Here is a 26422-nt window from a genome sequence, read left to right as displayed (position 1 = left end):
CTTGACCTCTTGATACGCTTCTGCTCTGGTAAAAATATTGAGAAAACAATATGCACAGGAACCAATGGTAAATTATGAAGATAATGATGTCAGAATATTAGTAGTTGCTATTGATTATACATACTAATAGGGCACATTTTTGAAATGATTAATGTAAGATAAACTAACAAAAACTAGTACTTATATTTTTTATTATTTTGTTATTACTTTATTTTTGAGGAAAGACAAATATTTTCTACAAATCTGATGAATAAAAAACTACCTTATACATCATCTTTGTAGTCTGGCTTAGATTTATGGTAATGAGGTAAAGAAATGAACAGGCATGTGAAAAAATTATTTTTCTTTCTTTTTTTAATATAAATTTATTTTTTTATTGGTGTTCAGTTTGCCAACATACAGAATAACACCCAGTGCTCATCCCATCAAGTGCCCACCTCAGTGCCCGTCACCCAGTCACCCCCAACCCCCCGCCCACCTCCCCTTCCACCACCCCTTGTTATTTCCCAGAGTTAGGAGTCTCTCATGTTCTGTCTCCCTTTCTGATATTTCCATTCATTTTTCCTCCTTTCCCTTTTATTCCCTTTCACTAGAAAAAATTATTTCTACTTTTCTCAGTATGTAAGCGCTAAGATGTCACAGTACTACTCAGCCTGATGACTGTCATTGCCTCAAGGAACTGACCAGGAGTGTAACAGAGAAACAAGGTGATACTTACGATGGTTGAAAGTAGAAATCAAGCTTAGATTTAAGTTTAATTCCGGAAGTAATTACGGGTAACAACTGTAGCTCTTCCCTGGTTTGGCCTGCGCTGCCTCTACTTAGATAATGAACACTCTTTCTTGGTCCTGATTTTTTTATTCTATAAATCAGTGCAGTGTGTTTTGTCCCTATTCCATCTCTTTATTTCTTCACTTTTACCGCCTCCTATGCCAATATTAAACTTATCTGATCACATAGAAAAACTGACTTGAACAGAATCAAACAAATTCAGTGTTTCTTCTGGTTATAGTTCTGAAAACAGGAAGAGAATAAGAATAATTAAGTGAAATGCAAAATAAAGTGAATAAGGGTTCAAAGAGAAAGGAAATAGAGAAGAAAAAGAAAAACAAAGAGAAGGAAGACAAAAGAAGTAGAAAAGAGGTAAGACAGTAAGGGAAGACCATAAAGAGAAAAACTTACCATTAAGATTGGATTTTTCTTCAGATGTGACAGTGACTGGTATTTAGCTCTGGGCCTTTTACCTGATAGATAGAAATGAGTTCCAGCAAAGCTGTCATTTACCTCCACCAAGGGGAATACAGAGAAGAAACTCTGGCAAATTTTACTCAGATGATCAGTCACTTGGCAAGTGTTTTTCGACACTTGCAAGTAATGCTGACCGCCCCCAAATAATGTGGTAAGTCCACAGCTAAGCCCGTGCAAATGGAGTTGACTGTGTGGTTGAAAATTACATAAGCTCTCATTAAGCTAAATGTCATGAAAACTCCTAGGTATAAACATTGCATCCCTTCAGGGCAAGTTTCTTGTTTGATGACTTCATCATCAGTTATGCTTCTCTAAGGAGTTCATCATCAATATGAAACACTTATTAAACATTTTTTTTAGTTTCAGTGGTAGAATTTAGTGTATTCATGTGTTGCATACAGCACCTGATGCTCATTAACATCAAGTGCCCTCTTGGTACCCATCAGCCAATTACCCCATCCCCCCACCCATCTTCCCTCCAGAAATCCTGTTTGCTCCCTGTATTTAAAAGTTTCTTATGGTTTGCCTCTCTCTAAGTTTTTATCTTATTTTATTTTTCCCTCTACTCCCCTATGTTCATTTGTTTTGTTTCTTAAATTCCACATGAGTGAAATCATATGATAAATGTCTTTCTCTGACGGACTTATTGTGCTTAGCATAATACCCTCTAGTTCCATCCACATCATTGCAAATGGCAAGATTTCATTATATTTGATGGCTAGGTAATATTCCATTGTATATAGATACCAGGTATGTTTTATCCTTTCATCCCTCGATGGACATCTGGGCTCTACAGTTTGGCTATTATGGATATTGCTGCTATAAACATATAAACACTGGGGGGCAAGTGTTTGCATCCTTTGGATAAATACCTAGTAGTGCAATTGCTGGGTCATAGAGTAGTTCTATTCTTAACTTTTGAGACACCTCCATGCTGTTTTCCAAAATGGCTGTACCAGTTTGCATTCCCAGTTGTTTTATAGGTCCAAGGAGACCGCGTTGCTATACACCAAGGAGTCAAGGAAGTATATGTCAATGTCCCTGCCTATTGTGGCTTACCAACGTATTGAGGAGACAAAATCTGTGCATGAATACAGCAATGTACAATGTGCCATAAACTTAATGGTAAATGAGATTCACTCTTACTATGGGGCTTATGGATGGAAGGAGATTAATAAGAATGGATGTTTTTTGTTTTTGTTTTTGTTTTCGTTTTTTAAACAAAAGATGGATCCAAAGCTAAGCATTGAAAATAGCTTAGGAAACAGAGGAAGGCATTTTAGGTAGGATAAACACTATGAAAAAGGTGTTTAAGAATGAAAACTCATAAATTAACAAAAATTTATCAGAGAGAATATAATAACAGTTTTCTCCAGGGAATACTGAAGGTTCTAGAGATCCTGGCTATTAGTGCCAAAGTATAATAGCATCTTCCTAGTAGTAATACACATTCTCCCAAACCTAAGGAACAATTCCTGAGGCAACTAATTGTATTACAATGGCTACAGTCATTTGAGTCAAAAACAGATCCATCACCCCCACAAGTAAGAATTTTATCGAACCAGACCTATTTTTACACGTGCTCCCCAATTCCCTAGATATACTGGGACAGTGTGCTATAATGTTTAGCAAGTCTATTACTTTTATTTATGTTTACATTAAAAACTGCAAGAAAATTTTCCCTGACTTCAAAATCATGAACACTTTTAGTCAAAAATGGTGTCATTTAACAAATCAATTTCAGATCCTCTACAATTAAAATGAATCAGAATAACAAATTTATTAATATAAATTAAGTACTCAGAGTTTGATTTGTTTTCAGTATGTGAACTATAAATCAGTCTACAAAACACTAAAACTTACAAACTGTTATTCTTAAAGCCATAGAAACAGAATTATTCAGGCAAAGGATTTTGCTTGTTGATGTTCACACTTTTTATATTCCCATTGCAGGATAAGGCACTTAGGTTTACTTTTTTTCCTTCTTCCCAGACATCACACTGAAATGTGTAATTCTTAAAATAAGTTTTAACACTTATAGACATCTCATGATTACCTATTAAGTTAATACAATACGGTACTAAAATTAAACAGTTATTTATCCTATCAAAGGATTATGGTTTATTCCCAGGGAATGCTGTAAACTGTGTGCATATTTCTCCAAGGAATTCAGATTCAGAAGCAATATTTCCCTGAGGATCTTTGGCTTGTTTACTATACAAGAGATGCCAAAAAATACAGACTCCTTCCTATGTCCTTCAACTGTGTTCTCAGGAGATGCTGTACAAAATATACTATAGTAAAGCACCATGTACCCCCTTTACCTTCATTAATTTATTAATTCATCTCTTCCTTCCTAAAATACCTATTTATTTTGTGTTTGAAATGTAACAAGCACTTCTGTGTATCTAGGGCATATGTCCTGAGAGCTCCCCTACCCCTTCTGCCCTGTGAGAACCTGGCCACAAGTCTATGAAATCTATGAAGGGAGCTTTTACAGATACCTCATCTTTCAGCATGATAAAATGCCCATACACATAATCATCAAACTGCTAAACACCAAAGAAATGAGAAACTCTTAAGTGTGGCTGGAGAAAGAGGCTACATTACATACCATGAATATTAGAGAACAATGGCTCAAACAATTTCTAACTTCTTTTCAGAAGTTATGGAGGCCAGAAAACAGGGGAATCTTTAGAATGCTGGGAAAAAAAAAAAAAAGCTAAGTTAGAATTCTATACAGTGAAACTATCCTTCAAACATGAAAGGGAAATAAAGACATTTTCAGATAAAAATCAAACTAAGAGCATTTTTCAGTAACACATTTGTACTACAGGAAATGCTGCAGGAAGTTCTTTAGCTGAGGAAAACAGAATCCAGCTGGAAAACTGGAATTTCAGGGAGCAATTAAAAATATCAAACATTGTAAATATGGAGGTAAATATCAGAGACTAAGTTTTTTCAATGAAAAAAAAATTTTTTCAATGAAAATTGAAATAAATAAGAATTCTTCACAAAAATTTAAATATATGTACATTAAATAATTTTTTAAATACTATAACAAAAATGCTATGTAGAGTAAAAGAAAAGTGGATGGGCTGAACAGCAGAAAGGTGATTATGAAACAAAAGAGTCAGTGAACCTAATGATTAATAGAGACCACTCATTTTGAAAAACAAAAAAAGTAAATTATATATATTTAATGAACAGAGTCTTTGTGACCTAGGAACAATATCAAAGGCTCTAACAGGGATCCCTGGGTGGCGCAGCGGTTTGGCGCCTGCCTTTGGCCCAGGGCGCGATCCTGGAGACCCGGGATCGAATCCCACGTCGGGCCCCCGGTGCATGGAGCCTGCTTCTCCCTCTGCCTGTGTCTCTGCCTCTCTCTCTCTCTCTGTGACTATCATAAGTAAATAAAAAAAAAAATTAAAAAAAAAAGGCTCTAACATATATATTAGACCTTTAACACGCATATAGATACATAATGTGAATTTTAAAAAGCAGAGGATATTATAAATCAGCATTGTCCAATAGAAATATAATGCAAAATACAAACGTAAGATGCTTTTGTAACTTCAAATTTTCTAGTAGCCTTATTTTTTAAAAGTGAAAGAAAACATATGAAATTAATTTTAATAAGATATTTTAACTCAATTATTCTCCAAATTATTCTCATCCAAATTATTCTCATTTCAACATCTAATACATATTTAAAAATTGATGAGATCTATTATTATTTTGTACTAAGTCTTTGAGATATGATGTATGTTTATATTTACAGCACATCTCAGTTTCAACTAGCCACATTTCAATTTTTAGTGGCTACCAAATTGAATAATGTAAACATAGTGGTTTATTTCTTCATTTTGCCTTCTCAGTGGCTTTGGACCAAATTCATTGTTGTATGAAAAACTTGTGGTAATAAACAACTAATGGGTCAAAGAATAAATCACAAAGAAAATTAGAAAACACTGGGGACAAATGAAAACAGACACATAAGATACCAAAACCTATGAAATACAGTGAAAGCAGTGTTCAAAAGGAAATTTACAGCTTTAAATATCTGCTTTAACAAAAGAGATAGATCTCATATGAATAATATAACTTCAGACTTACAGATACAGAGAAAAAGAGCAAAAGAAACCCAAAGCCAGCAGAAAGAAAGTAAGTAATAAATACTAGTAAAGATACATGAAATAGAGGAGAAGGGAAAAAATAGAGAAAATCAATAAAACCCAAAGTTGGTTCTTTTGAAAGGTCAACAAAAGTTGACAAACCCTTAGCTAGATTAACCAAGAAAAAAAAGAGAGAAGGCTCAAATTGCAAAATTCGGGAATCAAAATTGGTTCATGACTATTGACCTTGTAGAAGTAGAAGTGGATACCAAAATAAATTATGAGTAATTGTGTATCAACAAATTAGATGACCACAAATTACCACTTACTCAGGTGAAATAGAATATCTAATAGACCTATGGTTTTTAAAGAAATTGAATCAGTAATCCAAAATCTATGAATAAGACTATCTAAGGCCAGATGAATTTTCCCAAAGCTTTAAAGAGTTAAGACCAATCTCTTTCAAACTCTTTGAAACACGGAAATTATGATACCCTTCCTATTTGATTTATGAGGACAGCATTACTCTGATATTAAAACTAGATAAACACATCACAAAAAAAATAATACAGATCTATATCCCTTATAAATATAGATTCAAAAATCCTCAAAAAATACTAGGAAAGCAAATTTAGCTGCATTTAAAAGTAAGATTCCATGATCAAGTGGGATAGAATGTAAGGTGATTCAACATAAAAAAAAAGTCAATTTATATAATACATTCAATGATGGAAGATGAAATATAAGGGGGAAAAACTTGAATATTGCAATTGATGCAGGAAAAGTCAACCTTTGACAAAATTCAAAACCCTTTCATGATAAAAATACAGTAAACTCAGAGTAGAAAGGAACTTCCTAACTGCTAATAAATGTTCATGAGAACCCCACAGCTAATGTCACTCTCCCCTAAACATCAGGAACATGACAAGGATGTCCAGTTTCCCAACTGCTATTCTTCATTGTTCTTGAAGTTCTAGCCAGAAAGGTTAGACAAAAATAAATAAATAAATAAAAGACACTTGAATTGAAAAGAACTCTCAGTTCTTTATGGGAAAAAAAATGCATGGAATTGTTAAGTCTAGAATAATCCCATACATACTATAGAGAAAATATGGAAAAAATATTTTCAAATCACATATCTGATAAGATTCTAGTATCCAGACTATATAAAGACTGTTAAAAATCAGCCACAACAAAAACATGAAAACAATCACAAATAACCCAATTTTAAAATGTGCAAAAGATTTGAACAGTCATTTCTCCAAATGGCCAACTAGGACATGCAATGATGTTCCACATCATTAGTTATCATAAAAATGCATATTAAAACCATAGTGAATTACACTTCAATTATGGCAGATGTGGCTATAGAGAAATTGGAAACCCAGTACATTGTTAGGGGGAATGTAAAATGACCTAGCCACAGTGGAAAGTTCCAGAGATCCATTAAAAAAAAGTTAAACAAAACAAAACAAAACAAAAAAAAAAAAAACAAAAAACAAACAAACAAAAAGTTAAACATAAAATTGCCATGATTCAATAACACCATTTCTAGGTATTGACCTAAATAACTGAAAGGAGGTTTGCAAATGCTTGTATACTATTGTTTATAGCAGCATTATTTGCAATAGCCAAAAAATAAAGTGGGACACCTCAAATGTCCATTGACGGATGGATACAGAAAATGTGGTATATATGCATAATGGAATATTATCCAACCAATGAAGTATTAATACATGCTTCAATGTGGATGAACCCTGATATCACCATCCTAAGGAAAGAAGCCAGACATAAGAGGTCACACATGGTATGATTTCACTTACATGAAATTTCCAAAATTGGTAAATCCACAGGGATAGAAAACAGATTAGTATTTGTCAGAGTCTCAGGAAAGAAGAGATGGGAAATGACTGCTAAATGGGTAGAGTTTTCTTTTGAGTGAGCAATGTTTGGAACTTAATATGAGTGGTGGTTGTAAAACAGTGTGGATGGACTAAACACCACTAAACTGTACACTTTAAAATGATCTACTAAAAAAAACCTATGGAAACATCATCAAAAATACAATTAAAAATTTTAAGGAAAGAGAGTATTAGAGAATTATATCACATAGTTAATGCAAATTTTATTTTCTGGACTTTATGATTTTAATAGCTTAATTAAATGTGTGACTGGTTATCATTGTCTTCATCCTAAATAAATCTCATGTTTGTTCCTAATTCTATGTTTATACATGTGCATTCATAATTTGGGGATTGTTTTCTTTAAAAAAAGAGCACTGCAATGTGAAGAAACTTAAATATCCTCAAACTATCCACACTTGGAAATAGGAGAAAGGTAAAATGAATCTCCATGTTGCCATCTTGGAAACAAGCATTTCAATACAAGGTAAGTTGTGCATCAGGCCTTGAAAGCAATGAATTCCGATAAGGCTGGAAGGAAAAAAAAATCAGAAACTGTTAAAGCTGAGAAAAAAGAAAACAAAAAAGGGAGAGTTTGCCAAACGTATTTGAGTCTACTGCATTTTGGGAGGTTACCTGAACAAAGAATACTGAATTTTTACATTATGCAATTTTTAACAATTGAGGTATAGTTGACATATAGTATTATATTAGTTTTAGGTGCCCAACATAGTAATGTGACACTTAGATACATTACTAAATGCTTGCAACAATACGTGTAGTTACCATCTGCAATGCAATTATTTTAATGAGAAATGAAACCCAGTGGAAACAGAACATTGTTTAAAAAAAGACAGAGTACAGACCAACATGTGGCTCAGATGGAAGAAAAATTCCACTGTCAAGATAATGTAAATTAGGATAAAAATCCAACTGATAATTACAGTAACAATTATTTTCAAAATCATAAAAAAGCTAAAAAAGAGATGTGTATAGGAGGGATGGGAAATATAAGAATTTCAAATGCTTATCTTCCATATTTAAGCCAGTAAGTAATTTCTAACTCAACATATTAAGAAGTAGTAATGTATATAATAGAGGAAGCAAAATGTTAACAGCTGAGGGCTGTGGAGAAAAGAAGTTGGGGTGGATGAGGGCTGGAGCAGGAGGCTACTAATTTCCATTAATAGGATTCTTAGATTCTTGAATTTTTTCTAGAAGCGCAAACTCTTCTCACTGTAGCATTCCAGCTGTTCTCTCTTTAAATCTCAGACCGAATTTGTCGGTTTTCAGGATGATTTGAAAATTATCTAGGTAAGTTGGTGGGGACAGATGACTTGGGGACCCTACTCTTCCGCCATCTTGCCCTGCCTCGATTCTTGACTTTTTGTACTTTGAAGATGTATACCTTTAATAAAAAACAGAATCATAAATTTACTGAATTAATATTCTGAGAAAGAGGAATAACAACACAATAACGAAGTCATTTGGTACACTCACAATTCCTTAGAGTCTTAATGAGCAGTTTTGGGGGGTAATTTGTATTGGCTTCTTTAAGATAAGACAAGGAACTAAAAAAGAATTGAAGATCATTTTATTCAATTGGTAGTGACCTTTGTTTTGTGATATAAAACTTACATTTTTTCTCTCATTTTTCTTTCTTTTTTTATGTTGAGACTTTTACTATTATTATTAATATTATTTTAGGGCAGATTTAGGTTCACAGCAAACTTGAAAGTCCAGGGATTTTCCATACCCTTTTACCCACAAGTGATATTGGAGCCTCCTCCAATATCAACAGCCCCCGCCAGAGTGATACATTTGTTACAACTGATGAACTTTAACTGATTCATCATAATCACCCAGAGTCCATAGTTTACAGTACCGTTCACCCCCCACGTAGAGTCTTTGGGTTTGGACAAATATATGACACGTATCCATCATTATGTTATCACATAGAGAATTTTCATTGCCCCCCAAATCCTGTCTATATCTACTCATCTCTAACCCCTTTTCCCAGCCCATGGCAACTACTGACCTTTCTCTATTTCCATAATTTTGCCTATTTAAAATACCATAGAGTTACATTCATATGGTATGTATGTTTCAGATTGGCTTCTTTCTCTAAGTAATATGCATTTAAAATCCCCCCATGTCTTTTCATGGCTTGATAACATTGTTTTTTAACAGATATTTTTCTCATTTTAAAATATTTTGTCTTAAAGTTATTTTCAAATGCTTCCAGAATTGCATGGGTTTGAATTATTATTTTTCAGAGCTGCTTATTTTATTTACCTTCAAAGTCAATTTCTGAATGACTGGATAGAGTAGGGTAGGCACATCCCACCCTACAAACAGAATCTCTGCCATCCATGCTGCATGTTTCACTTTAAATTTTCAGGAAATAGTTTTCCATTGTACTAAATCTTTTCGAAACATGAACTGATTCCTTGAAAGTAAGAACAGTGGCTAAGCCTTGAGAGGGATAATGACCAGAAGAGAAAAAAGGGAGGATTCCGTAGTATTGGTAACATTCTGTTTATCTGAGGGCTACATATGTGGGTATGTTAAATTTGTGAAAAGTGACCAAGTTATATAGTATAATAGTACATTCTGTAAATACATTTTTACTTCTTTGAAATATCTTTAAATATCTAATATGTAGCATTGCGATGATTTTAAAGTTTATTTGTTACAACAGTAGTATTTGTTTTAGGTACTTAGCAGTAGAAATAAAGAAGGTAAAATGAATTGAAATAAAATTTTCTGTAGAATCAACCAAATTTCCTACAGATTGGATGTAGACAGATAATAGCTGCAAACATTAGACTCCTAAACTCCTCTCCATTCAATCTAGATCTCTGTGAGTTTGACCCTTCCATGGTATGTCACACATTTAATTATTTCCTTTGTCAATGATGACATGTCTTGGTTTTCAAATCCTGAAATGAATTAAGTCCCTAAAACTGCCACTCTTGAGGATGCCTTGAGAGCTTTAATTTAGGTAAGTATAATATAAGCCCCTTATTGAATCAGGATTCAAACTTTTAGCAATAATGCCCTTAAAGTCTTTCACAATATGGGTTGAGAGATTTCATATTTCCCGTGTGAAATGTATACTCGTCATGGATATGTAAGCTGTAACCTCCAAAAACTCCTTCTGGCTTACAACATAAAGCTGCTTTAAAAAGAAGATTTTGTCTTGGTTTTAAACTTGAGTTTAGAGATTTTAGAGTTTTCCTCAATAAATAATTCACATATTTTTAACATATTTGTACAATGATCTCCAGGGAAATGTTTCCTTCTTTTAAAAATTGTTTCATCAGTTAATCCTCTTGAGATCAGTGGGAGAGTGTGCAAGAATGATTATAGTTCTTGCAATCTGAAAAACTACAAAAGAAGCAATTGTGCTTCTCACATAGGCTAGAAACATCACAAAATAAACAATAAGACTGAAATCTTTTTTTACCACTCCTTCTAAATTTTTTTAAAATAAATATATTTATTTTATATGTGATGCAAAAAATGTTCTCCAAATTTAATATAATCTAAATTGGAGATATGGCTTTAAAAAATAAGAAATGAAATTAGGTTTCTAGTCCTGATAAAATCTTTAAGTTAACACATCTTGAGTGTAAGATGCTGGGGTTAATGTATTTTGGATGAGAATGCAAGATAAAAGTAGGTTAAAGGAATATATAAAAAATATATATATATAAAATATATAAAAAATATGCAGCATTCAGAAACTGCCTCTGTTTTATGACTCGAATCAAAAGAAGACAGTTGGGAATGAAATTGCTACTGAGGACAAATAACAAGGTTTGGGAAAATTTTTATTTTAGTCATACTAACCTAATTGCATGAAGCTGGACAAAAATGTTGATTCCTTTGTAAGCCATTGAGATATATGACATGAAGTTAGAACTATCTTTTTTACTCAATTGAGTTATCTTATAAAGAAATCTCTGAAACTTCATTTTGTAGGAATCAAGCTTTGAATAGATATCCTTCACAGCATTCAACAGAATCTCAGAAATGTATTTTATTAAATGAATATGCTGTTTTCCTGAGATAATTATAATTATATATGCCTTTAATATACAAGGTAAATGTGAATATTATAAAATATGACACTGGAATATAAAATATGACATATTAGGAAAAATTAAGTAGTCCTAAACTTGAGAAATTTCCTTATTGAATTCAATAGAATTTAAACATTTCATGAAATATCCAGTTTTCATATCCCAAAGGAATCATTTCTGTCTTACCTATAAATTGCAAAAGTAATTACAGAAGTCCCTGCGATTATAAAAATGTCAGAAACAATGACTATTTTATCAACATTAACCAAGTATTTTATTTGGAATTCAAGCAAAATAATGATGTCAGTTTACAATAGTTTTTTGTTTTGGTTTGTTTTGTTTTGTTTGGATGGTTTTTTTGTTTTGTTTTGTTTTGGTTTTGTTTGCAATTTTGTAATTTAAATTTAGCCTGGGAGTATTCATGTATGAATTCTCACTTCTAACTTTATAATTTGGCACCCTATAAAATCCATCCTTTGCTGATTGACACTTCCCTATGCTTTTGACCTTAAAAAATAGACCAACCTTGAAAAAAGAAAATAGACCAAATTTGGATTTCAAAAACCTGATTACTGAGTATAAATCTTGCTTTAATGGCCAGAATGTAGACATTTTCAGAAAAAGATAATACACTGAAGGGTCTGGGGGAAAGAAAGGAAAATAGGTAAGTAAAGAATGAAATAAAGGGAGAAAGAGAGGGGAAATCTTAGTTGTATTGTAATTACTTATAACCACTGGAGATATCTGTATATTTTTAACAGCTGAACTGGACTATATGAAATGTAATGTTTAAAATGCAATGTAAGATATGACATGATATTCTTCTTAAGGAAAATATGGTCGTGATATCATCACACTTTAGAAAAAATTGGTGATAGACTTTTAAACTGATACACATGAGGATGTAGGCATGGTATGGAAAAAGATGGAAAATAAGAAAAAAATGAAAAGCTTAACATAATTCTGAATTTTAAGAGGTTAAGCAAAACACAAGAGAATAAGAGAAAAGAGGGAGGACATGACTAAGAGAGAAGAGGCCACCATGGCAACAGAGCAGAACAATGACACGGAAACAAATTACCAGGTATGAGTAGGTAATATTTTTTTAATGCCTTGTTTTCTATAACTTTCCTGCAAAAACTAAATAAAGCATGCTATATAATATAGTCATCATGCATGAGGATATACTTCCTATCTGCTTGGGTCCATAGCAGTGAAAAGAGAATAACACGTGAGTGAGACAAAAGTAAACACAAGTCTTCAGGAAAAAGGGAACAGCAGACCTACAGGTGGTCATGAGGATTTCAATCTTGAAGAGTTTTCAGAATTTTGGTGAAAGCACCGAATCCCTACTTGTATGGGCGTCAGATGTTTAGGTCAAGTTCATGTTTTTTAAAAGGCCAAGAGTCCTCAGCTGAAATCTGACTTGCAGAATACTACCGTAAGGAGCAATCAACAGAAAGGAGATGCATTTAACAAGAAGAATGAGTCACTTGATGGTGTAAGATAATTTAATGTAAACTAACCTGACTGGAAAAAGTTGCAACTATTGAAGATGTAAGTCAAAATATTATGACAATTTTTCTATTTCTTTGTTTCTATTTTTATATGACTTTCTCAATGCCACATATTATTGGTTTGGAATACCTGAATTTATGACACTTGAGAAAAGAAACTCAGAGGCTTGCATTAAGTTAGTGAAATCTTGAGTAAAAATTACACGAGTGAAACTTTAAAGGCTGTTACTGTTGACCAGCAGAATACTGAAGGAGGTTGGGTGTCAGGAGCAACAAATATATGGATGATCTCAAGCTAATAAGCATCTCCCACAGACTTACCCCTTCACTTCTCATTTTTTTCTTAATCTTTATTTTATTATTATTTTGGTAGAAGTCAGCCATGAGAAACCACACCACAGTAACAACTTTTATTCTTCTTGGACTGACTGATAATCCACAATTGCAAGTGGTCATTTTCCTTCTCCTGTTTTTCACATACATGTTGAGTGTCACTATGAATCTAACCATAATCATCCTCACCCTACTGGATTCTCATCTAAAAACACCCATGTATTTCTTCCTCCGAAGTTTCTCATTTTTAGAGGTCTCATTCACAACTGTCTGCATCCCCAAATTTCTTGTCAGCATGGCAACGGGTGATAGGACCATTTCTTACAACAGTTGTGCGACACAGCTGTTTTTTACTATTGTCTTGGGTGCAATTGAATTTTTTCTTCTGGCTGCCATGTCTTATGACCGCTATGTTGCCATTTGCAAACCCCTGCATTACACCACCATCATGAATGACAGAGTCTGCAACTTGTTGGTCTTTGCTTCATGGTTAGCTGGTTTTATAGTAGTCGTTCCACCACTCCTTGTGGGTCTCCAGCTAGATTTCTGTGCCGCCAACACTATAGATCATTTCTTCTGTGATTTTTCTCCTATATTACAGCTCTCTTGCACAGATACAGATGTAATAGAATTAATGGCGCTTCTCTCAGCCATTTTGACCCTCCTGGTTACACTGGTATTAGTGATCCTCTCCTATGCAAACATCATCAGGACTATTCTGAAGATACCTTCTTCTCAACAAAGGAAGAAAGCCTTTTCTACATGTTCTTCTCACATGGTGGTTGTATCCATTTCATATGGCAGCTGCATCTTCATGTATGTGAAACCCTCTGCAAAGGATAGAGTATCTTTAAATAAAGGGATAGCCCTGCTCAGTACCTCTGTTGCCCCCATGTTGAATCCCTTCATTTATACACTGAGAAACAAACAAGTGAAAGATGCTTTTATGCACATGACCAAAAAGATGGAGATTTTCTCAGTGAAGTGAACCATTTTAGTGATATCACTGAGATCATGAGTAAAAGACAGCAAGAAAGGTGGGGTGCTTCAATGCTTGTATCCAAAATAATATTGACTATTTTTCCTGACATAATTTTCATGTGGCCTGACTAATCTCCAAAGCCTAATTCTCTCCCCTATCTGCCCCTTATTTGAGCCAAAATCATTTGTGTCTTTATTTGGTGTTTTATCTATTTCCTCTTAAAATTCTCTCAGAGGAAGACAACGTTATTTTTTTTAATTTATTTTTTATTGGTGTTCAATTTACTAACATACAGAATAACCCCCAGTGCCCGTCACCCATTCACTCCCACCCCCTGCCCTCCTCCCCTTCCACCACCCCTAGTTCGTTTCCCAGAGTTAGCAGTCTTTACGTTCTGTCTCCCTTTCTGATATTTCCCACACATTTCTTCCCCCAGAAGACAACGTTAGACTTTAATTTTTCCATGTTCCTTTCCACTGTTGTGGAATTCAGAGATTCAATTTTACACATATTCTATATAGAGTTAATGCACCACCTACATTTTTAAAACTTAGCTGAAAAGCACATATTTCTAGGAACACACAAACTGTCACTGACTCAAGGCAAAAAAAAAAAATAGGAATAGACCTATAACTATGAGGGAAATTGAATCACTAATCACTATGTCTTTAAATAATATGGACTTTTTGTTTCTGTAAATAGAGATCATGGCAATCATTTCAAACAGTTTCTAAATTTCTTTACCTTGTTATTATTATTCTTTATAGCACACTCTACCAGTAAAAAAACAAAACTCAAAACAAAACACTTGAATTTCATAGTATATGTATATTTGCTCATAAATTATATATTTACTATAGTACAGAATATTTAAACATATTAATAGAAAAATAGAAATTAAGCAAGGAAATTAGGCAAAAGAATCAATATATTTTATAGTATAACTGTAATATAAATTAATTTTAATGTTAATGGTACAACTATTAGATTCAAGTTGTTAAAACACATATTATTATATTTGCAAATATCAGCTTAATTTTGTGATAAATTATGTGAAAGTCTTATTCTAAGCCTATTTGATCTTTATACTTGCTAGGGCCTTCATAGCTCAAAATGGACACTTCACAATGCATGCCACTCACATCAGAAGAAATGAAAATGACAATAATTTTTCTTCTGTCCTATTTGAATTTTTTTGATATTAAATTACTACATTTCTGTCTTCTCTAATGTAAATCTGCTGCCTAAACTTTTATTTCTATATAAATAGTTTCAAAGTGGACAGAAAGTCTTTATTTGGAATATTTTAATAGAGATTAAAATATTTCCAAGTTTTCCAAATGGGTGGATGAGCGTTTTCATACTCAATGAACTTATATAATCTTCAGTAACAATAACCATGGCAATAATTTCAAGCAAACAATTTTTAAATTTCTTCAGCTTAATACATTTCTTTTTGAAAACCTGTTACTTTTTATATACTATTAAAATTCCATGCATTTTGGGATAGAATGGTGGGGAAACGTCTTGATGAAAGCATACTATTATTGATAGGTATTTGTTATCATAGAAAAGAGAAATTTGGAATATGTCTACTTGTAATGTATATTTAATGTGTGTTTAAAGATGTGTATTTAAAAAATACTTTGTGTGAGAAATTCTGATTCTCTGATACATTTTTTGAAAATATACCATTAAATGCTTCCTCCATTGCCCTATCCTCCCTACTTCCTCTTCTGACCCTTTGAATGTAAAAACCATCCCTAGAGAGAAGGCTGTACAAAAACAGCCTGTGGGCTTGTCCTGAAGTTTGTGGTTTGCTTATCAATGGTCTAAATTACATCAAGAAGCCAGAGATGGCCCTAAAGCCAGGATGAAGGTCTGCTATCTTGTCTACTTTACTATATCAAGGTGATGCAATCTACCTGTTATGTTCTATTAGTCCATAAAAATAGGTTCAAAATTCAATAACTCAGTATTTAGTCCCAAGACTGTTTTGGATTTAAACTAACAAATGGAACATAATTTAAAACACATTTGCAATTGGTGTTACCAACTAATTCAGTATATGAATCTACTGTCATGCTTTAAGATTCATCTGGGGTAGGGCAGGTAAATATTTTAATTAAATGGCTATGTGGGATGGATCACCATTCCTACATCATTTTTAAAAGTATTTGGTAGTAGTACCAAATACTGCAATTTTGCCAAGGAAAGATGCTTTGATGTATTATTTGTTAATGAGGGTGAACTCCATGGTTTTCTACTTGGCTCTGAGCATATCTGTGTTAACAATATATTTAGGATGATTTTTCACATGCAGTAGAAACACTATAAATATCCCACTTTTATTTCAGACCAGCAATTACGATTCCTTTCAATGCTGTTCATACCTCCATGTGAATCAATACCTTGTACAAATGATTTTGTTCTGGATCTTCACCAGTTACACAGTTAAGGGATATATAAATGGATTGCATATTATAAAACTGTTCCAAGTTTTGTCATTTTACATCTTTGGATTTATTTTTCTAATATTTCAAATTTAATCAGGATAAATCATTCACAAATCCAAGTTGCTATCTAATTGAACAAAAAATTATAGCCATCATCAGAAGTTTGAACTCCATTAAATCCACAACCACTACTCAGGCCTCACTCTGACCTGTGATGTGCTGGTAAACTAGCTTTCTGAAAGTAACAGCCTAATTTTTAACAAAAAAAAAAAGAAAAGAAAGAAGAAAGAAAGAAAGAAAGAAAGAAAGAAAGAAAGAAAGAAAGAAAGAAAGAAAGAAAAGAAAGAAAGAAAGAGAAAGAAAGAAAGAGAAAGAAAGAAAGAAAGAAAGAAAGAAAGAAAGAAAGAAAGAAAGAAAGAAAGAAAGAAGAAAGGAAAAGAAAATCACAATCATTGAAAACATATCAATAAATTCAGCCTTATGTAGAATTATATTTACTTTCCCCTGGTATATCAGCCTTAGAATATACTCTCACATATATTCCCCCAAGCTTTTGTCAATTTTAGTTGATAAATTATTGCTATGTTCTTAATATGTACCCCCAAATTTTATGTTGAAATCCTAACCTCCAAAGATGATGCTATTAGGAGATAGGGCTGTTCTAGAACAGGCAAATTTATAGGGAAAATAAACATGTTAGAGATTGCCAGGACTTGGGAGCTGGAGAGTTGAACAGTTGAAGCACAGTTTTTTATTAGAGTAGGAAAGCGATTGCATATGACACTACAGTTGTCATGGGTATATCACACTACAGTTGCCAAAACAAGAAGAAAGAACATTACAACACAAAGAATAACTCTAATGTGTGCAAATTAAAAAAAAATAGATCCAGGATCTTAAAATATAATGCAGAAAGATTTAATTGTATTATGAATGTATGAAACAACCTCACTGAATGGAGAAGGGGAAGAAAAGATGCTAACTTATGTGTAGAAATGAGTGAATTAGTAAGACTCAAGTCAAAAGTCCCGTATTCTGGTTGATGAAGTTGCTTCCTATAATACATTTCTATTGTAATGGAATAATTGAGTCATTGGCAGATGGTAGGAGCCATTGTTTCACTGTTGGAGTGATACATATGAGCAAGAGGACAAATGTAGAATGATTCATGTGATATTGGGTTAAAGTGGAAGATATTAGTATGAATTCATGAGTAGCTTAATGTAGATACAGAAGGAAACATATGCAAACACATATTTGTGTGTATAGATCTGATTAGGTATAAACATATATTCCCTTGTTTGTCACCTGAGGGTATCCAGAACAGACAAATTCCAATAAAGTGCGTTTCTAGAAGTTGCTTGACAAGTACTTCTCAAAACTGTCTTGGTTATCAAAATAAGAAATGTCTAAGAAACTGTCACAGTCTACAGGAACCTAAGGGTACAAGTCTAATAAATTTAATGATATCACCCAAAACGTTGTTATCTTTTAAGAATTGTTCCCAGAGTTAGGAGTCTCCCATGTTCTGTCTCCCTTACTGAGGTGGGCACTTGATGGGATGAGCACTGGGTGTCATTCTATATGTTGGCAAATTGAACACCAATAAAAATTAAATTTAGAAAAAAAAAAAAAGAAAAGAAAATTAAGAACTGTTCCTAGAGCCTACCTGCAGAAGACAAATACTCCAGTGCAAAGGCCTTAAAAATACTTGCCTGTAAGGTAAGCCATCCTCCACCAGATGGTTCTGTGAAGGCAACAGAGACAATAGGGGACCATTCTAGCACTCCCTTGTCACTTCTCTCACCTTCTTTCACCCTCAGGCAAAATACTTCTTTTTAAAATTCATTTTAATTCCAATAAAATTAACATTTCAATATTCACTTCAGATGTACAATATAGTGAACAACAATTGTATACATTACTCAGTCATCATCACATTAGGTGTGTTATTATCCCCTTCATCTATTTTACCCATCACTCCACCTGCCTTCCCTCTAGTAACCATTTGTTTGTTCTCAATAGTTAAGAATCTACTTTTTGGTTTGTCTTTTTTTCTTTGTTTTGTTTCTTAAATTCCACATATGATTGAAATCCTATGGTATTTGTCTTTCTCTGACTTATTTCACTTAGTATTATATCCTTTAGATTCATCCATGTTGTTGCAAATGACAAGATTTCATTCTTTTTTATGTCTGAGTATTATTCAATTGTATATATATATATAATATACATAATATGTATAATATTATGTATTACATACAATATTACTTATTATATACATATAATAATAATATACATAAAATATTACATATATTACACATTAATACATATCACATAATATTAATATACATAATATGCATATTATATATTTTTTACATTATATTTATATTTTTATATTTTATATAAATGTAATATTATAATTGAAGATAGATAGATATATTTTTATCCATTCATCTGTCAATAGTTGCTTCAAAAATTTGACTATTGTAAAAAGTCACATAGGGCAGTAAACATAGGGGTTCAAATATCCTTTCAAATTAGTGTTTTCATATTCTTTGGGTAAGTACCCAGTAGTGGAATTACTGGATCATATGGTAGTTCTATTTTTAATTTTTTGAAGAACCTCCTGTGTTTTCCACAGTGGCTGTACCAGTTTGCATTCCCACCAAGAGTGTACAAGGTTTCCTTTGTCTCCACATCCTCACCAATATGTGTTCTTTCTTAGGTTTTTTACTTTAGTCAGGCAAAACACTTCCAAATATCTTCCTCACTTCTATTTTAAGTCATATACTGGAGCAGACAAATGTCACGTGGCTGATGGCTTGAACAAAAAGGACAGACTGGATTAAATATACTTAAGCAGTCCCTCCAAAAACAAGTTATTGAATCAGGAGGCCACAGTCTTACTAACCAGCTGAAAGCTGTGTTGGAGGCACTGCTAACCTGTAATATAAATGGTGCGTGTTTAATTTGGCTGCCAACCTCCAAAATTGTAAATTCTTTCTAAAAGAATTCGGGCACTCTTGGGTTTCTACTTATATGAGGCTGGTCATTGGTTTGCATCGTTTTGGAGAACACTGTCAGTGCATCTTGGGAGTGATCAAAGAGATCAGCAGGTTAATCAGAGAGGTCAACAGAGGTCACCAAGTGAATTTGCAGCAGAAGCTGAGGTTTAGAAATGAGGGGTGGATTTTGGTGGGAGGACATTCTGAAACATTTCCACATATTTTGATATCAGCACATGGGATGGCAAGCCATTTGGAGCCATGAGCATGGGTAACCATACTAGGAATACACTGACTACTCAACAAGAGAGAGCACACCCAGGTTCCTGACACAATTGCAGGTCCTACCCACTTAGAAACACAGTGACTTCACGGAGGAGTTTCAACATACCAGCCTTAACATTTAAACAAGATAAAAATAAAGTCACTATTGTTTAAAGTGCTGTGATATTTGTCTTTCTCATACTCTACCAAATCCATAGTATTAATCAAAACCTGAGTAGGGTCTGAACTTTTACCTTGAGTCTCACAGGTTGACCTGCCATCATTTCATGGATACTGACAGATATATCCTACTGAGTCAATGACAGAAAACTTTATTATTTATTATATAGCAGGAAGCGGGAGCTTCATGTTCTCATCAGCTCCCTTTACCCCTAAATTCTCTGCAGGGAAGGACCCTAATGGATATTGTGGTTTACACAAGGCTCCTACATCTAAGCCTGAGGATCCTCTAAGCTAGCAATTATCAGTCTTTTAAAGACAAAAATCTGCCTAATTTTGCCCTACTAGAAGACAGTATCTTTAATATTCTGCTAACGGGAAACAATCTCCTAAATCTATTATAAAACATTCTTGAATAGAGAGTCCAGAACAAAAACTATCAAAATATGTGGAAATGTTTCAGAATGTCCTCCCACCAAAATCCACCCCTCATTTCTAAACCTCAGCTTCTGCTGCAAATTCACCAAGGTATTGGTGACCTCTGTTGACCTCTCTGATTAACCTGCTGATCTCTTTGATCACTCCCAAGATGCACTGACAGTGTTCTCCAAAACGATGCAAACCAATGACCAGCCTCATACAAGTAGAAACCCAAGAGTGCCCGAATTCTTTTAGAAAGAATTTACAATTTTGGAGGTTGGCAGCCAAGTTAAACATGCACCATTTATATTACAGGTTAGCAGTGCCTCCAACACAGCTTTCAGCTGGTTAGTAAGACTGTGGCCTCCTGATTCAATAACTTGTTTTTGGAGGGACTGCAGGTATATTTAATCCAGTCTGTCCTTTTTGTTCAAGCCATCAGCCACGTGACATTTGTCTGCTCCAGTATATGACTTAAAATAGAAATGAGGAAGATATTTGGAAGTGTTTTGCCTGACTAAAGTAAAAAACCTAAGAAAGAACACATATTGGTGAGGATGTGGAGACAAAGGAAACCTTGTACACTCTTGGTGGGAATGCAAACTGGTGCAGCCACTGTGGAAAACACTGAATTCATGTGCTGATATCATCACAACGAGAGAAGGTAGCGAGGAAGAAGAGGGCAAACCCCTTTTATCAAAGGATAATACTTGGAAATTGCACAACATCTCCTCTTATATCCTTTGCTCATAATTTAGTCACATGGTCACAACAAGTTGCAAGGAAGGTTAGCTTACATAGATAAATATTCCATTAATACAGAGGAAGTGGAGAATGCTTGAGTGTCATGAAATATCAGTTTAAGTTCTACTAGACCATTTTGTAAAGATTATTTGGAGGAAAGACTGAATTCAGAATTGAAAAAAAAAATAGTACATAGGACATAAAATGTCAGGTATTTCAGGTACAATTGACAGGCCATGACAGGCTAATAAATTCTCCAACTAATATTGTTACTTGTTATTACCAATTAAAATAATCTTTTCTCGGGGATCCCTGGGTGGCGCAGCGGTTTGGCGCCTGCCTTTGGCCCAGGGCGCGATCCAGAAGACCCAGGATCGAGTCCCACATCGGGCTCCTGGTGCATGGAGCCTGCTTCTCCCTCTGCCTGTGTCTCTGCCTCTCTCTCTCTCTCTCTCTGTGACTATCATAAATAAATAAAAATTTAAAAAAAAAATAATCTTTTCTTTTTCAACTTCCAATTTCTTGTATTTCTCTATACTTGAGTTATCAAAATACATCTGTGTGGAAAGCCAAACACAGATTAAGTAAATCTATACTGAAAGCTTTGGAGACATAATTAAAAGTAGTTTTGAAAAAAATATATATATATATAAATTTCTTCTTTTAAGTATTTAGTGCCTGGGGAAAACTCACGTATAATGCATAAATTTGTGACCCTTTGGGAATTGTGTTCTTGGATCTCATATCCTCTGGGAACTCTTCCTAATCTTTAAATATTTTCCTTCAGGGCACAGAAAGCATAAATATTCAATGGGATTAAGTGTTGATGAATTTTATACAGCACTGTGAATAATACTAAGAAAAGCATTCAATACATAAAAAAAGTAAATTGTAGTAATGGGGAAATTTAATATACTAGTCTAAAAATCTGGGGAAAAAAAGCCCTAAAACCATTTACAAAGTTGCTGTGAGTAGATAAGAAAAACGATCATAGACTGTGGGGTAGAGGGATTTATTCAATGTTAGTGTTGTCTGTTTAGCATGATAATAAAAGAGTTAAAAATTGAAACAGAGCTACTTTGAATAAATTTGTTTAACAACTTCAAGAAAAAAGTGTGCTGTTTAAGTGTTTGGTAGACTGAATTAGGACTCAAAACGATGAAAGTAATTGGTATGTCTAAAATTTAAAGGCCATATTTTCATTAGATATATTTTAACCCATTTTCTCCTATTTTTACAATTATGGTATTAATCTTATTTTTTAACCTTTAAATTTTGATTTAAGGGAAATCAAGAAAAAAGAATACAATGAAAATTTAGTATTGAAAAATTACCTTTTAAAAGCTTCACTAGTATTCACAAGCTCTAACCTAGGCCTAACTTCTAATGGTTTTGTAACATGACCGTGCTAATGTTTGCACAATGCATGTTGGGGGGATGGTTAGTGTGTGCATCTGTGGAAGGTGGACAAAGAAATAACCTGACATAGTAAAAGCATGATTTAGATGTTTTAGATATAAGCATTCCTACAGTTGTTGCCATTGGAGTAATTTTTGTAAATGAATAAAAATGTATGACCCATCGTTTCACAATGACGTGAATGTAAAAAAAATGAGAAGGAGAAACAGCAGTCCTCTCTTTTATTCACTCAATTAGCAACATGACTTTGACAACAGATTTTATTTTTTATCTTAGAATCCTCCTATAAATGCCTCTAGGTATGACTAGTAACAAATTTTATTTGTACTTGTATGTTTATTTTTACTTCTATGTCTTTGAAATAATAATGTATGTTTTTGAGATTGGAAATAATTATATTGATATTCTCAGAACAGAAAACATAGTCTTATCTGGGTCCCATTATTAAATTTTAATCATTTTATGTATTTGATATGAAGATACTGAGGAAAGAAATCTTCCTTGGAATCTATTTTTTTAAAAGCACTATAAACTGACCTATAATCATTGGTAGAAATTGTACTTTTCAGAGGACAACTTAGAAAACAACACTCTTTCAAACTGATCTCTAAATTGATAGCTGTGCAAACCAAAATAATCTGATTATCTTGTTTCATGTATGCCATGTATTGTAATAACTATGCTTATTTATAGTTAGTATTTATTTATGTGTTAGCTTGGGCAGCCCGGGTGGCTCAGTGGTTTAGCACCGCTTTCTGCCCAGGGCCTGATCCTGGGGTCCCAGGATCGAGTCCCATGTCAGGCTCCCTGCATGGAGCCTGCTTCTCCCTCTGCCTATGTCTCTGCCTCTCTCTCTGTGTCTCTCATGAATAAATTAAATATTTTAAAAATAATAATTATGTGTTAGCCAAATATTTGAATATTCTTATGATAGGGAAAATACATGTCTTCTAAACTTTTGTCTGTGACTCACTCTGTTTGAAATTTACCACATACCTCTTCATCTCTTTTAGGTCATGCTGATCACAAATTGTTCATCTTTTCTATTTTAGACAAAGAATAAAATAGTAAGTGTAAATCATAGAAGCAGATGGAGAGAAATTTTATGGTAAACATTTTCTTATAGTTTTTATTTACTATACTGACTAATTTACATACTTTAATTTTAAGATTATTACTATTTTAATGCTTTAATCTTCTTTTAATCCTTACTTAATAATTTGCTTCTTTCAATTTTTTCCCTAAGCTTACTATCCTCTTTTTTTTTTAAATCTATTTATTTATTTGAGAGAGAGAAAGAGACAGAGAGCAGAGGGAAGGGAAGAGGGAGAGGGAGAGAAGCAGACTCCATGCTGAGCACAGAGTCAGACTTGGGACTTGATACCAGGGTCCTGAGATCATGACCTGAGCCAAAATCAATAGACCACCACTTATTTGGCTTGGCCACTCAGGCACCCTTCACTCTCCTATTTCTAAAAACCCCTTCATGCTTCTCTAGGTTTCCATAAAGCTTTGTCTATATCTTCTTTCCCCCACTCATATGATTCCGTGAACCAATATTTATATATTTCTATCTCCTTCTGTATTCATTACTCTCATTTACTTTTTTTTTTTCCAGAATTATAACCTTTAAAGTAAAACTGCACTTTCTTTTTATACACACCAACATGCTGATTTTGTTTGGGAATACACTGTGTAAGAGTGGAGATGATAACAACATTGATGGCATGGAAATACTACTAAGGCCAGAAAACAAAATTAGTCATGATAATTCCTATTCACTTCTCTGAAACTGTATCTCATTAGCCATGAAAGAAATGACAGAAGAATCAAGCATTTGAATATAATTAGTTTAGTAAAATGATAAAGTTGTCTTAATCCTATTTATTGATGATTGGGAGGTATGTGTGTGTATATTTTATGAAAATCATTTCCTGATATACCTTAATGACAATAATCATTTTGGTTCTAGAATGCAAACCTCTTAATTGAATACGAAATGATATCCATCTCAACTCCTGCATAAAATCAAGATAGAAGAAGAATTTTTCCATGCTTTGAAAGTCTCTCTAATTTCCCTCTGATATTTCCTCTTATATAAAAACAATCAACAATTGCTATCATCACATAGATTATTCTCTGGTAGAACTGCAAATTAAAGATGAAATTCTCTGTCCAGATACTCTGGAAATGCAAACTATTGTTTGTCCCAGCATATCCATCTTTCAAAACATGAATGAACATTATGTTATTCTATTTGAAACATCATTTTGCTAACTTTACCTTAAACACTTAAATCACTGTCATTTTTCCATTGGGATCATCAATTTCTCTCTTTCTTTTTTCTTTCCTATTTAGACGTGGGAAATTAGAGGACAGTAGTGGGAAACCACATGCAAGGGATAGTGTTTATCCTGGCAGGTCTGACTGATGATCCACAATTGAAAGTTGTGTTATTTGTCTTCCTGCTTCTCACCTACTTGCTGAGCATCTTTGGCAACTTAACCATCATCACACTCACCCTGGTGGATACTCATCTCAAGACCCCCATGTATTTTTTCCTTCTCATAAATTTCCTAAACTACTACATGCATCCCTAAATTGTAGATCATTTCTACTGTGACACAACCCCCTTGCTGCAGATTCATGAAAGACACACAAAGAGAGAGAGAGATGCAGAGACACAGGCAGAGGGAGAAGCAGGCTCCAAGCAGGGAGCCCCACATGGGACTCAATCCTGGGTCTCCAGGATCACGCCCTGGGCCGAAGGTGGTGCTAAACTGCTGAGCCACCCAGGCTGCCCAAAACCATTTCCTTTAATTGCTTGCAGCTCAACTGTTTCTTACCTTCCTTCTTGGTGCATCTGAATTTTGCTTGCTGCCAGCTATGTCCTATGACCGCTATGTTGCCATTTGTAAGCCCCTGCATTACACAACCATCATGAGCAGTAAGATCTGCATGCAACTTGTCTTCTGTTGTTGGCTTGCTGGGTCTTTTGTCATCTTTCCACCTCTCCTCTTAGGCTTAAATTTTGACTTCTCTGCTTTCAATATTGTTGATCATTTCTACTGTGCCACAACCTCCCTGCTGCAGATCTCCTGCTCAGACACACAGCTCTTAGTGACAATGGGATCCATCTCTGCTTTGGTGACACTCATAGTCACATTGGTAATGGTGATAACATCATATACCTATATTGCATTAAGAATTCTAAAAATCCTTTCAGTCAATCAGAGGAAAAAGGCTTTTTCAACATGTTCTTCTCACATGATTATGATATCCCTTTCTTACGGCAGCTGCATCTTCATGTATGTTAAGCCATTAGTCAAACAAAGAACATCTTTTTCCAAGGGAATTGCAGTGCTCAACACCTCCGTGGCTCCACTTTTGAATCCTTTCATCTACATTTTGTGGAACCAACAAGTAAAAACGGCCTTCATGAACATGGTACACAAAATTGTTTCTTTCCCAAACAAATGAGTATCCTATTATATAATATATATTGGAAATAGGCAAAGAAGTTTCAAATAATACCAGCATATTCAATAGCAGCTTTCAATACACAGATTCCTCTTTTTTTCCCTTTATCCCTATAATATCTTAATCTCTTTCAAATTTTATTCACAAAAACTGTTCCACAGAAGTTAATGTTCCCTATATTCTTTATTAGATATATAATTTTTTTCATCTTATTTCCTTTTCCCTCTAGATAAAGGAACGAAACTGAACTACATTTTTCTTAAAATT

General features: G+C 33.8%; 1 protein-coding gene and 1 pseudogene across 1 annotated transcript; both read left to right on the top strand.

Annotated features, from left to right (window-relative positions):
• The first annotated feature begins 13251 nt into the window (after positions 1-13251).
• Positions 13252-14190, top strand: LOC140616753 (olfactory receptor 6C74). Its single transcript, XM_072797517.1, has one exon. The coding sequence runs from the start codon at positions 13252-13254 to the stop codon at positions 14188-14190; it is 939 nt and encodes a 312-aa protein (XP_072653618.1).
• A 5492-nt stretch (positions 14191-19682) lies between these two features.
• LOC140616924 (olfactory receptor 6C74-like) lies at positions 19683-26155 on the top strand (annotated as a pseudogene).
• Positions 26156-26422: the final 267 nt, after the last annotated feature.

Source organism: Canis lupus, chromosome 25 (genome assembly GCF_048164855.1).
Source record: "Canis lupus baileyi chromosome 25, mCanLup2.hap1, whole genome shotgun sequence".
NCBI classification, from domain to species: Eukaryota; Metazoa; Chordata; class Mammalia; order Carnivora; family Canidae; genus Canis; species Canis lupus.
Note: the sequence above shows the minus strand (reverse complement) of the source record. Positions and strands in the feature narration are given on the sequence as shown.

Excerpts from the sequence above, each read along its gene's own strand:
- LOC140616753 (XM_072797517.1), top strand. The coding sequence starts at position 13,252 with ATGAGAAACCACACCACAGTAACAACTTTTATTCTTCTTGGACTGACT.